Here is a 14,049-nt window from a genome sequence, read left to right as displayed (position 1 = left end):
CAAGTTAAACAAGTCAGAAAGTCTCCGCCATATGCAGACGTTTTTTAATAAGTTGTACTAATGCAGCAGCGGGACAAGTCATGCCCATTCTAAACCCCCACCACTGTGAATATTCGGAGTACAGCAGACCTGGACTTTCAGAGCAAACCAGCACCCCTACGGCACCATATGAGTGAAGACCCTTCCAAAAATGTATGGCCAACACTAAAAGGTTTCATAAAACACAGATGGGGTGTCAATTCCACCTCTAGCTATCGGCCTATTGTTTCCCCCCTTTAAACTAGTTGACATTTATACAGCTCAGTAGTACAGTCTTCCTCAACCCCATTACCCTGGAGCAGCCATTCTCAACCAGGGATCTATGGAAATCCTTGGGTTCCTCCAGAGGTTTCTAGGGGTTCCTTAAATTGTGGCTAATTGACTGCCCATTTGATAGTTATTGAGTCAAAGCCAGATGGCAGAAATAGCTGTAGGACGCCAATGAGGTTGCTAGGGGTTCCTTGAGTTGTGGCTAATTGACTGCCCATTTGGTAGTTATTGAGTCAAAGCCAAATGGCAGAAATAGCTGTAGGACACCAATGAGGTTGCTAGGGGTTCCTTGAGTTGTGGCTAACTGAGTGCCCATTCGATCGTCCCTCAGTCAAAGCCAGGTGGCAGAAATAGCTGTAGGACGCCAATGAGGTTGCTAGGGGTTCCTTGAGTTGTGGCTAATTGACTGCCCATTTGGTAGTTATTGAGTCAAAGCCAAATGGCAGAAATAGCTGTAGGACACCAATGAGGTTGCTAGGGGTTCCTTGAGTTGTGGCTAACTGAGCGCCCATTCGATCGTCCCTGAGTCAAAGCCAAATGGCAGAAATAGCTGTAGGACGCCAATGAGGTTGCTAGGGGTTCCTTGAGTTGTGGCTAACTGAGCGCCCATTCGATCGTCCCTGAGTCAAAGCCAAATGGCAGAAATAGCTGCAGGACACCAATGAGGTTGCTAGGGGTTCCTTGAGTTGTGGCTAACTGAGCGCCCATTCGATCGTCCCTGAGTCAAAGCCAAATGGCAGAAATAGCTGTAGGATGCCAATGAGGTTGCTAGGGGTTCCTTGAGTTGTGGCTAATTGAGTGCCCATTCGATTGTCCCTGAGTCAAAGCCAAATGGCAGAAATAGCTGCAGGACGCCAATGAGGTTGCTAGGGGTTCCTTGAGTTGTGGCTAACAGTGCCCATTCGATCGTCCCCGAGTCAAAGCCAAATGGCAGAAATAGCTGCAGGACGTCAATGATCTTATTAGCCGAAAGTAGGAGCATGCTTTTCACTGCCCATCAATGTAAGGGACATTTTTCACCTCCAATAAATGTGTTTTAGCAAGGGTTCCCCGAGACCTAAAAAAAATTTCAAGAATTCCTCGAGGGTAAAAAGGGTTGGGAAAAGCTTCCCTTGATAACCCTTAAAATAATTTTTAGGTCTCTGGGAACCTCTGCTAAGGATTATTATACCTACAACTCAAGATATATTAAATTTCATTTCACAAGCAGCTTTAAATAAAAGACTAAATAATGTGGAATATCAGAATATTGTACACCAGGGCAGACCACGCTTTTCATTTACAACTAATTTTATTTTAAGTTGAAAATAAATGAAAGAAATAACAGTAAAAATTGTGGTTGGCAGTAACAATAGTGGTCAATGTAGTGACCCCTCATATTGGTGGTCAAAGGGAAATTTCCACCTGGGAATGTTGGCCAGTGTAAGGGAGAAATCAACCCACCACTGGTAAATGCTCAAGAACCCCCAACAACCTCAGAAGGAACCTTAGGGTTCTATGGAACCATGCTTGATGAAGGATGCAATAACGCAAGGGTCTTCAAACTACGGCCCTCCAGTTGTTCAGAAACTACAATTCCCCTAATGCCTAGTCATGTCTGTGAAAGGCAGAGTTTTACAATGCCTCATGGGACGTGTAGTTTGGTAACAGCTGGAGGGCCATAGTTTGGAGATCCCTGCTGTAGGGTCATGGAGAGAGGATATCTTTTCGTTCACTAGAAGAAAACTACTTAGGCCGCGTACACACGGGCGGACTGTTCGCCCAACTTTGTCCGCTGAACAGTGTTTCAGCGGACAGTCCGCTCGTGTGTGGGCTTCAGCGGACAGTTTCAGCGGACAGTCTGACGAACAAAGTTTTTAGGAATTTCCGTAAGACTGTCCGCTGAAACTTGGTTTGAGCGGACAGTCCGCTCGTGTGTAGGCTTGTTCAATAAACTAAGTCTCGCGCATGCTCAGAAAGAATTTACACGGCGAAGGTTGCATTGCAGTGTATTGGACTTCGAATTTCTCGTCCCGTCGTACGTGCCGTTCACGTCATCGCGCAAGTTTTCAGCGGACTGTTCGTTCATCTTGTGTGGTCAAGTCCGTTCATGCTAATTTTGAACGGACTGTTTGTCAAACTGTTTGACGAACCTAGTTGGGCGGACAGTCCGCCCGTGTGTACGCGGCCTTACACTTAGAAAGGTCTTGTGTGGTTTGAGGAACAGATTAGAAAATGTTCTGAGCAGTTCTGAGGCTTCTAATGACTATCTAACTTGCTTATATTAGTGGTCAGTGTAAAATTGCCCCCTAGGCTTGGTGGCCAGTGTTGAGGGGAAATCAACCCACCACTGGTAATTGCTCAAGGAACCACAGCAACCTTGGAAGGAACCCTAGGGTTCTATGGAACCATGGCTGACAAAGGCTTCTGTAGGGTCTTAGAGAGAAGATATCTTCTACATCACTTTTTTTTTTAGAAGAAAAGTATTTGCACTTAGAAAGGTTGTGTGGTTTGAGGACCAGATTAGGAAATGTCCCAAGCGGTACCGAGGCTTCTAATGAGTCAACTGCTAACTAACTTGCATTTGGTTCTTCTCTATGTCACAGCTTCTATCCAGCTTCGTTCTGCTGCCCCCCAGGCCCCTGTGCTGTCTCCCAGTCCCCCTCTCATCCCTCACAGCTTTGCCGGGTTCCCCCTCCCTTCGGATGCTGCGGGGGATATGTCAGGATGGAGAGCGGGAAAGGGGTAGATACACATGTAATTTACAGGCCCCTTCCTTGTCTGTATAGACAGTCAGTGATTGGTACCGATCACTGACTCTTTCCATTCATAACTGAAGAATAGTAAACTGTTTACTATGCTTGCATTTGTGAACGAACAGGAAGCCTCTGTACAGAGCTCTTCCTGTACATTCATTCTATGCAGCTGAGGATCCAGAGATGGAGCTTGAGGGCTGTGTCCTCATTCTACTTTATCTGTCTTAAAGGTGAAACATCAGAGATCTGTTTAGACCCCTGATTTCTCACCAAAGCCCCCCAATAGAGCACCTAAAAAAATAGAAAAAAAAGAATATATAATAATGTTGTAAATAAACTGAAATGGTAAAAAAAATAACAGAAAAAAAAAAAATAACTACTGGCACCAGTGTTGGAACTACCAGGGCCACAAAGGCTGTATTTGCTACTGGTCCATGGTGTTCCGCCACCTGGCTTGGAGGGAAGGACCCTGGTCAGGGGTCAAGGGGCCCTTCATGGTTTCTTGCATTGGGGCTCTGAAGGTTCTAGTTACACCTCTGCAATCTGATAATATATTATAATAGTACATTTTCATCTTCAGAGGCCGATTTGCTTGACCTTAGAAGCTGGCAGGTGGGAATATGTCTAATCGTATATGTTCATGGGCTGAATGTGTATGTGGTCATCATGGATCACCAATCCCCTTTATCCCATCCCCAATTTGAGGACATTCCAAGCGGTTACATTTGGCCGTGAACGTCCAAGTCTGCACAACCGGATATGATCGATCAGTTTGCACTCGTTTAAAACCCGGAAACCACAACTGATAAATGGATTGAGAATAGACTTCACAGGAAAGCACATGAGAGCAAAAAGGACAGAAAACACAGAAACACCACAGACAGATGTTAAGGAAGTATTAGAGATAAATAAAATGGGCTCACCCAGAATAGCACCGTGGTTCCTGAGAAGCAGAACCGTGCTGCCTTGCTAGTCAAAGGCAAAAAAGGCTCCATTTCCTGAAATAATCAAGCAAGCAGGCCACAATTCACCATGGAGTAAAGACCACACCACAAAAAGGAGAATATAAGAGATATAGGACCGGAGCTGCGTGAAGATAAAAGCACAACGGAAGCCATCTTGTTACTGCGCATGGAGCCCAATCGGCTTGGAGACAAATGGTGAACCCCGACCTGGAGAAGACTTCCCATGGAAATCCCCAGCCGGACACTATGGTCCTTCAGCAACATCTGAACGTCTTTGTCAAATATTCACAATTTACTTACATTTGTGCTCAACGTTGCGCCATGCAGCATGTTTGATCTTTCCTTTGGCACAGTTTTTTGAATTTTTGACATTTTTAGACTTACACCTAAAATGTTTGCCTCTTGAGAACTTCTAAGTCCTCTGCACTCAACTTTCCACGTCTAACCATAACTAGGATGTCCTGCTCTCCGCACTGGACTCTTCATTCCCTTTCCTTAATGGACAATGATATGTGTGGAGTGGGACCATCCCAAAGTGGGCAAAAAAGGTTATGGTAATGATACATAGTCTTTGTAACTTCAGCTCTGGTTTGAAGCTCGGAAGTGACCAGACTCCACTATGAATCAAATATAATGTACAAGTAGACTGACCCCTGAACATTTAATTAGTTTAGGGATGATTTATTCTGGCTTATTTATTTTCTTGCAAAATTCAAGAAACATCATTTTGTACACCAAGCAATACAAGATTAGAAATTTTCATTTCCATTTCCAAGTCTTTTCGCTCGATTCATGAAATAATCGTTGCACGAATGTCAGAAACGTTTGTGCAACCTGAATGAAACCATCATCATTTTAGTAAGAGATTATTTGCCTGCATCTTGAACTCCATCTAGTGGCCATATGCAGTAATGATATCTGAAATAGCTCATTGAGAAAGCTATATTGCACTTTGACCACCAGATGGAGCCGATGATATAGGAATTAATCTCTTACAAAAATTACGGTGACGTTTAGTTCAGTTTGCACAAATGCTTCTGAGATTTGTGCAAAATTTTTTTTAAAAATAGAAAGATATGGGGTCTAACTATGGGATTTACAATCCAGATTACAGGGGCAAGAGTGGATTTCAATGTATAAAAAACAAAATTTATATATATATATATATACACACACACACGCGCTAATATACTATAGTTGGAAAAAAAAAAAAAAAAAAAAAAAAAATTATATATATATATATATATATATATATATATATATATATATATATATATATATATATATATATATATATATATTTATAATTTTATATATATTTTTTTCAACTATAGTATATTAGCGTGTGTGTATATATATATATATAAAATTTGTGTATATATATATATATATATATATATATATATATATATATATATATATATATATATATATATATATATATATATATATAGTAAAAATTATATATATAAAAAAATCTCGTTAAAAAAATGTATGTATGTATATATATATATATATATATATATATATATATATATATATATATATATATATACACACATATATATATATATATATATATATATATATATATATATATATATATATATATATACACATACATACATACATACATACATACATATACATATATATATATATATATATATATATATATATATATATATATATATATATATATATATATATATAATAAAAGGGTGTGTGTATATGTGTATATATATATATATATATATATAAATAATATAGTAAAAATGTGTGCATATTTATATATATATATATATATATATATATATATATATATATATATATATATATATATATATATATATATATATAAAATAATAGTAAAAAAAAGTGTGTATGTGTGTATATATATATATATATATATATATATATATATATATATATATAAATGTATGTATTTGTTTCTTCACGGTAAATAAAAAAAGTTCAGATGGAGTAAAATGTATACATTCTACTCCGTTTTTCAAATTTTTTTATTTTTTATTTTTTTTGGGAAATACACCCCCACCCTCCTCGTGCACACTATGCCCATGCACACTCTTCTTCCCACAACGCAATGCAAATTTAAAATCTCTTGAGCAACGTAACAAGATGGCCATCAGAGCACTTTTTACCCTTTCACACACCCGCAAGACATGAATGCCAGTGCCGCCGCCGCCACCCTCTTGTTGCTCCCATAGCGAAACCAACAGAAAACGTTAATCTGGTTAGTCATTGGTCGGCGGAGTTGGCTGAGCTTCCAGGGGCTCCTCTTACCCAGAAGAGAATGGCCGTCCAGCATAGCAAGAGCTTGCCACAGATATTGGCAGGACTTCGCTTTAATACCATTTCTAGTTCCTACAAATGTAGAAAGGCTGAATGTGTAACAAACCAGAACACCACATCAGAGATGGGGACCACGGGACAAAAGAACAAAGCAAAATACGTTACTTGTACCATGGATGACAGCACTCAATGGCACCTGTGATCTGTACACAATGGGGGCTTCTAAGCTTCATACATACTGCAGAGCATCCATCTTTGTTAAAAAATGCCACCTATGGAATTTATTGCATAGTTATATTTTTTCAGCTTGGACCAATGTAACTATGTATATACCATACCTATAGGATCCCTCTAGAAGCTGTAAATCACTGTAGTAGACACCATTACTACATTGCTGCTCCAGTGATCTCCACTCGCTTTTTGAGCAACTGCCCCAACTGCATTCTAAATTCAAGAGGTTGACCATTGGACGTGGGAACTATTCAAAGAATGCTTTGCTTTTTCTCAATGAATGCAAAATGTTCTCGGATTGGTACGAGGTGGAGAGAGAATGACATCACCGCCCCCACCTCATCCAATCAGAGAATGCTTTGCATTTATTCAGGAAATGCAAAGCCTTCTCTGAATGGCGCCCATGCCCAGTGGCTGATCTCCTGTGTTCACGATGCAGCCGGGCAGCCGCTTGGCATGAGACCTGGAAGCTAGTGGAGATCACGAGGAGCGGTATAGTAGCAACAGTTTAGTGGTGGTGTAGTAGTGGTGCCTGCTACAGTAATTTCCAGCTTCTACAGCAAGGGTCTCAAACTGGCTGCCCTACAGCTGTTGCAAAACTACAAAGTCCCATCATGCCTCTGCCTGTGGGAGTCATGCTTGTAACTGTCAACCTCGCAATGCCTCATTGGACTTGTAGTTTTACAACAGCTGAGGGGCTGCCAGTTTGAGACCCCTGTTCTAGAGGGCTCCCACAGGTATGGTATTTACATAGTTGGTGCAAGCGGCAACAATGTAATTATGTAAAAAATATCCATACTTGGAATTTATCTTTAAGGGTGGACATGCTTGGTGGCATCAGCAACATGTGGACAAGTTTACATATTTTGTCCAGTCCTGTGCTACTCTACACATTAGATACATTGTAAACATATGAAGTCATTTATAAGGGCCGGTTCACACTGCGGGCGATGTGAGGTGACACCGAATTGCCTCGCCGCGACCTGCCGCGACCTCAGCGGCGATTTGCAAATGACTTCTGTATAGAAGTCAATGCAAGTCGCCCCGAGGTCGCCCAGAAGTAGTACAGGAACCTTTTTTCTGAGTCGGAGCGACTCGAGTCGCTCCTCTCAGAACGGTTCCATTGTACAGAACGGGGGCGACTTGTCAGATCGCGGCGAGGCAAGTCGTGTCACCTCGCATCGCCCGCAGTGTGAACCGGCCCTAACTGTTACAAAAATATTTTGTGCATTTTACAGATCCATCACCCAACGCTCCAACAGAGATGAAGTATAACAGATGCCGGGGATACCGAATGTCTCCACTTCACTCAACTGCTGGCCATCATCCTGACACAGTCCGGGGACAACGAGCTGTCAGGATGTTGAAAGTTGAAGCTGAGAATTTAAAATCTGCAGATCGATATTTAAAGCCAATTTGTGTGCTCCGTTTCATCTTTTGCTGCCCCAGAAGCACCACCAGAGTGGGGTAACTCGTATATACAATATGGCCGCCCCCATTGTGCCAAGATCAGAGATGGTAATAACCAACATGGTCAATTCTTTACGAACATTTTTTTTTTTTTCTCGAGCTCATAAGAGTTTAGAGCAGGGGTCTTCAAATTATGGCTCTCCAGTTGTTCAGGAACTACAATTCCCATCATGCCTAGTCATATCTGTGAATGTCAGAGTTTTACAATGCCTCCTGGGATGTGTAGTTTCGCAACAGCTGGAGGGCCGTAGTTTGAGGATCCCTGGTTTAGAGCAACAGTAATAAAATACATAGGTCAGTCTGCCTAAACTTATATTTCAGTCCTGGGAGTGTGCTAGAAGAATTCAAACTACTCACCGGGCCCCCTTCCTCCACCCGGGCCCCCTGGTGGTGAGGACGTTGCATGGCATTTCCAAGCGCCACCAGCTGCAGCCACTGACAAGGATCCTCACTGCTGGGTTCTATGTGTAGTTTATAGAAGAATTCCAGGTATGCATATTGCTACATAGATACATTGTTCCAGCTTGGACCAACTATGTATATACCAATCCCTGTGGGATCCTCCTCTAGAAGCTGGAAACCACTGAAGAAGACACGGCTACTCCAGTCATCTCCACTAGCTTCTGGGTCCTGTGCCGTGCGGCTGCCCTGCTGCATTGTGAACACAGGAGGTCGGCTGCTCGTCATGGGTAGAACATATGCAACTGGTTTCAGTCCGAATATAAATTTGTACAAATGTTCGGTTATTCTGAGATTTGGATGTATCCGAATCTCCAGATTAAATAGTAATGAATTTCGTTTCGTACATTCATTTGTTTTCTTTTGATATATTTGTTTTCTAATGAATTCCAAATGTTCAGAATAATTCGAAGTCGATCATTTCCTATGTCGCTGGCATTGTACGGTTTGGGGGGGGGGGGGGGGCACTCGCTCATCCCCCCCCCCCTTTCCTGACCTGCCGGGCTGCATGCTCAGATAAGGGTCTGGTATGGATTTTGGGGGGTCCCCATGCCGTTTTATTTTTTTTTGGTGTGGGCCTGGCATGAACCGGGATTTGTGTGTTTTCACCCTGGGGGGCGGTGCGCTGGTGGGACGTTAGGAAAAGTCCTGCAAGCAGCATCTTTGGGGTGGCGCGAGAGCGCTGTATACACCGCTCCTCCTCCGCCCTCTGCCCTTGGAATCAATTGGCATTGCTGCCGAAGCACCTGCAAAGTGCTTGGCAGTTAGCAGGTGTCAAAAGTGCCTCGCTAGTGGCTTTATGCCCTGTACACACGGTCGGACATTCCGACAAGAAAATCTGTCCGATTTTTGCCGACAGATTTTGGCCCAAACTTGTCTTGCATACACACTGTCACACAAAGTTGTCGGAAAATCCAATCGTTCAGAACGCCGTGATGCACAAAACGTACAACGGGACTATAAACTGGCTTTTGTCTCGTAATTTATTCTGAGCATGCGTGGCACTTTGTCTTTCGGAAATTGTCTACACACGATCGGAAATGAAACAATCGGAATTTGTCGTCGGAAAATTTTTATATCCTGCTCTCAAACTTTGTGTGTCGGAAATTCAGACGGAAAAAGTCAGATGGAGCCTGTGCGCGATCGGATTTTCCGACAACACAGTCCAATCGCATTTTTCCCATCGGAAACGTCCGACCGTGTGTACAGGGCATAAAAGTGCTGCTATTACATCAGTTAAGTGCCCCTAAATGCCCCACCCCAGTGTGAAAGTAGCCTTATGGACTCATAGAGCAGGACTTGAGAGCGAGACTCGAGACCGAGCATGCAGCAGTGCCCCTATAGCAAGTGGCTCGCTGTTGGGGGCACTGGTCAATGGGGAGGAGCCAGGAGCAGCGGCTGGGGGGGGGGATCTAGAAGAGGAGGATGTGGGGCTGCTCTATGCAAAACCATTACACAGAGCAGTTAAGTATGACGTGTATGTTGTTAAAAAAAAAAAAAAATGAACCTTTAATATCACTTTATATGACTGAGATATCAATTATAGGCAGACTGACCCCCTAATTCTATATTTCATATTGATGGAAATGTGGAGATCCTTCTCTGGGAAAAAAAAAGAATCGTGTTAGAATCCTGTGAAATGAGAATAAAACAAATGTTATGTTATATGAAGTAAAGGACACCATTCATAGGAATCAACAGAAAGTGTTATTCTAAGGGAAGGGCGATCTCCTTGGTCTGATCGCTCCGTCATAATACTGCGGGTGGAGAAAATATGCAAAAAGAAAAATATCATACAAATAAAATATTTTAAAAAAGAAAAAGAAATAAAAAAAAAAAGAAAAGAAAATTAAATTGCAACATGTACTAAAGAGGCCGGCAGAGGGCTAAATCCAATATGAACAATTATATTATATTGATATTTACAGGCAGACCACCATAGGTACCCCCCCCCCACATGTGACACTTGAGCCTCCATGATTCAAAGAACTGAAAAGAACTGAAATCTAAGAGGAAAGGAGGCGGCTGAGCTGTGCAAGATCGGAGGAAAGGTCGGAGGTCAAATTTAAAAGGCAGCCACTAAAAAGAAATGGAACGTTCTACATATGTTAACCACTTGAAGAGCCGACCCCATTCTGGCAATTTATGTTTACAAGTAGGGATGGGCGAACGGTTCGGCCCGAGCACAAATCGAGGCCAAACACTTGCCTGTTCGCCAAACACCCGAATTTCGCCACGAAGAAACACCCTGCAATGCACTGCGCACTGCACAGTGCATTCCGCATCCTGATTGGACAAAGCCTTGCCCAATCAGGGTGCAGTCTAAGCTGGATTTTAAGGAGCGGGACCGGGAAGCCGGAGTCTTTAACAACTGAAGAGTCATAATTGGATTTTCCGCTGACAGCTGAATAAAAAAAACAAAAAAGTGCCCGTAAAAAAAGAGAAAAAAAAAAAAAGAAGAAGAAGAAAGAAAGAAATGGCATGGGTTCACCCTCACCCACCCCTTTGGGTCTGATATGGATTTGGAGGACACCCCCATGCCAAAAAAACAACGTGGAGTTCCCCCCCCCCACCCAAATCCATACCAGACCCTTATCTGGGCATGCAGCCTGGCAGGTCAGGAAAGGGGGGGAGATGAGAAGGCACTCCCACGCTCCCCACCCACCCCTCCCCCTCCTGAACCATACCAGGCCACATGCCCTCAACATGAGGAAGTGGGTGTTTTGGGGCGGGGGGGGGGGATACTTGGAATCCCCAAACATTATATATTTTTTTTTTAGCAGAGACTCTAGGGAATAAAATGGCAATTGTTGCAATCATTTATATCACACGGTATGTGGGCAGTGCTATTTTTTTGGGAGAAAAAATACAATTCAATAAAAAAAAAAAAAAAAAAAAAAAAAAAACACAATATATACCCCAATTTTTTTGTAAAATATGAAGGATGAAGTTATGCCGAGTAAATAGATAACAATGTCACGCTTTAAAATTGCGCACACTCGTGGAATGGCAACAAACTACAATACTTAAAGTCTCCATAGGCGAGTTACAGAGGAGGTCTAGCACTAGAATTATTGCTCTTGCTTTAAATGTTTGCAGTGATACCGCGCCTGTGTGGTGCGAACGCCGTTTACATATGCATTTACTTCTGCACGTGAGCATGGGGGCGCTTTTTTTTTTATTTATTTTTTGTACACCGATTCTTTTTTTTTTTTATTATCTATATTTCTTATTATCTTATTATTATTTATTATTATATTATTTTTTTATCACTTTTATTCCTATTACAAGGAATATAAACATCCCTTGTAATAGAAATAAAGATAACAGGAAAGATCTGGGGTCAAAAAGACCCCAAATCCAATCCTCTACCTATGAAAGCAAGAGAACAAAAAAAAGTGATTTTTTTTTTCTTAACGCAAAAGAAAAGAAATAGAAAAGAAAAAGAAAATTGTTCCCCTTCGCCTTAGACCGGAAGTGACTTTGCTCCGGTCCTCCGAGGCCATAGAGGCAATCAGAGACAATCTGGTCTCTTTTCGGCTCTGTGACCAGCCGGCCGCACTGTCAGATTGTTTCTCGGGCATGGTGGTAAAAACAGTAAGCCTAAAAACACTGGCAAGCGGTGGGAGGAGAGGACGTCCCCTCCCGCTGTTTCTGAAAGCCATCTAGTGGCCAATGAGCCGCTCGGCTGAAAAAAAAAATGTTTAAAAATATCGGGGGTTACGGCTGTGAACTTCAGCCATAACCACAATAAACTACTTCAAAGCCCCAACATATACTTATGTAATGCAGTCGGTGAAAAACTGTGCTTTACTCAAGTGGGCAAAATGCAGGCGAGTTTATGTACCTGGGAAGGGCGCTATAGAGAAGTCTAGTCGGAGGGCGCTATAGAGAGGTCTAGTCGGAGGGCGCTATAGAGAGGTCTAGTCGGAGGGCGCTATAGAGAGGTCTAGTCGGAGGGCGCTATAGAGAGGTCTAGTCGGAGGGCGCTATAGAGAGGTCTAGTCGGAGGGCACTATAGAGAAGTCTAGTCGGAGGGCGCTATAGAGAGGTCTAGTCGGAGGGCGCTATAGAGAGGTCTAGTCGGAGGGCGCTATAGAGAGGTCTAGTCGGAGGGCGCTATAGAGAGGTCTAGTCGGAGGGCGCTATAGAGAGGTCTAGTCGGAGGGCGCTATAGAGAGGTCTAGTCGGAGGGCGCTATAGAGAGGTCTAGTCGGAGGGCGCTATAGAGAGGTCTAGTCGGAGGGCGCTATAGAGAGGTCTAGTCGGAGGGCGCTATAGAGAGGTCTAGTCGGAGGGCGCTATAGAGAGGTCTAGTCGGAGGGCGCTATAGAGAGGTCTAGTCGGAGGGCGCTATAGAGAGGTCTAGTCGGAGGGCGCTATAGAGAGGTCTAGTCGGAGGGCGCTATAGAGAGGTCTAGTCGGAGGGCGCTATAGAGAGGTCTAGTCGGAGGGCGCTATAGAGCGGTCTAGTCGGAGGGCGCTATAGAGAGGTCTAGTCGGAGGGCGCTATAGAGAGGTCTAGTCGGAGGGCGCTATAGAGAGGTCTAGTCGGAGGGCGCTATAGAGAGGTCTAGTCGGAGGGCGCTATAGAGAGGTCTAGTCGGAGGGCGCTATAGAGAGGTCTAGTCGGAGGGCGCTATAGAGAGGTCTAGTCGGAGGGCGCTATAGAGAGGTCTAGTCGGAGGGCGCTATAGAGAGGTCTAGTCGGAGGGCACTATAGAGAGGTCTAGTCGGAGGGCGCTATAGAGAGGTCTAGTCGGAGGGCGCTATAGAGAGGTCTAGTCTGAAGATTTTGTCATTTCTCATCCACTTGGTGGATTTTTAGACAGAATGACGTCTGAGTAAAAAGGAGCTGCCATCTCCCATGGCTTGTATTAGAATAAGAATATAGCCAATCAAATCAATTAGAATTTGGTGACATCATAGAGAACTGCTCCGCTTGCTCGGATTTGGAACGCCCGTCTCCTGCCACCTCTGGTATGTACATGTTACAGATACACGTTACTACAGGGAGATACATGGTTACATATGACCGGTCATGGCACACACACTGATATTACCTGAGTGACTGGGTTCTTCTTCTTGTGGGTACATTTGGCTTCATACTCCGGCCGCAGCTGAAGTAGCTGCTGTTCCTCCTCAAAGTCAACCAAATCCCATTCGTACTCCAACCGCGCCTGCCTCCGCTTCCAGAACTCCAGAAATAAAGTCACTGCAAAGTCACAGAACCCCACATCAACCAATCACTGATCGACAAGACCCCCAAGTTTTAGGGAGTCATTTTTCTGGGAACCCCAAGTGTCGGTATGTTATTGCTTTTGACCCCCAAGTGTCAGGGTGTCATTGTTCTGGACCCCCGAGTGTCAGGGTGTCATTGTTCTGGACCCCCGAGTGTCAGGGTGTCATTGTTCTGGACCCCCGAGTGTCAGGGTGTCATTGTTCTGAGACCCCCAGTGTGTCAGTGGGTTAATGTTCTGGGACCCCCAGTGTGTCATTGTTCTGGGACCCCCAATGTGTCATTGTTCTGGGTCCCCCAATGTGTCATTGTGTCATTTTTATGAACC

The 14,049-nt window shown here is 43.4% G+C and overlaps 1 protein-coding gene across 1 annotated transcript in view; it reads right to left on the bottom strand.

Moving 5' to 3' along the window:
• ANO5 (anoctamin 5) overlaps positions 1-14,049 on the bottom strand; it is a 137,627-nt gene that overhangs the window by 28,526 nt on the left and 95,052 nt on the right. The window contains 2 exon segments of the mRNA XM_077453611.1: positions 3,968-4,042; positions 13,546-13,697. Coding sequence (XP_077309737.1) covers positions 3,968-4,042; positions 13,546-13,697 — 227 coding nt within the window.

This window comes from Lithobates pipiens, unplaced genomic scaffold (assembly GCF_037356315.1).
Source record: "Lithobates pipiens isolate NorthernLeopardFrog02 unplaced genomic scaffold, aLitPip1_a1.2 Scaffold_24, whole genome shotgun sequence".
Lineage (NCBI taxonomy): Eukaryota > Metazoa > Chordata > Amphibia > Anura > Ranidae > Lithobates > Lithobates pipiens.
This window is presented reverse-complemented; position numbering and strand designations above follow the sequence as displayed.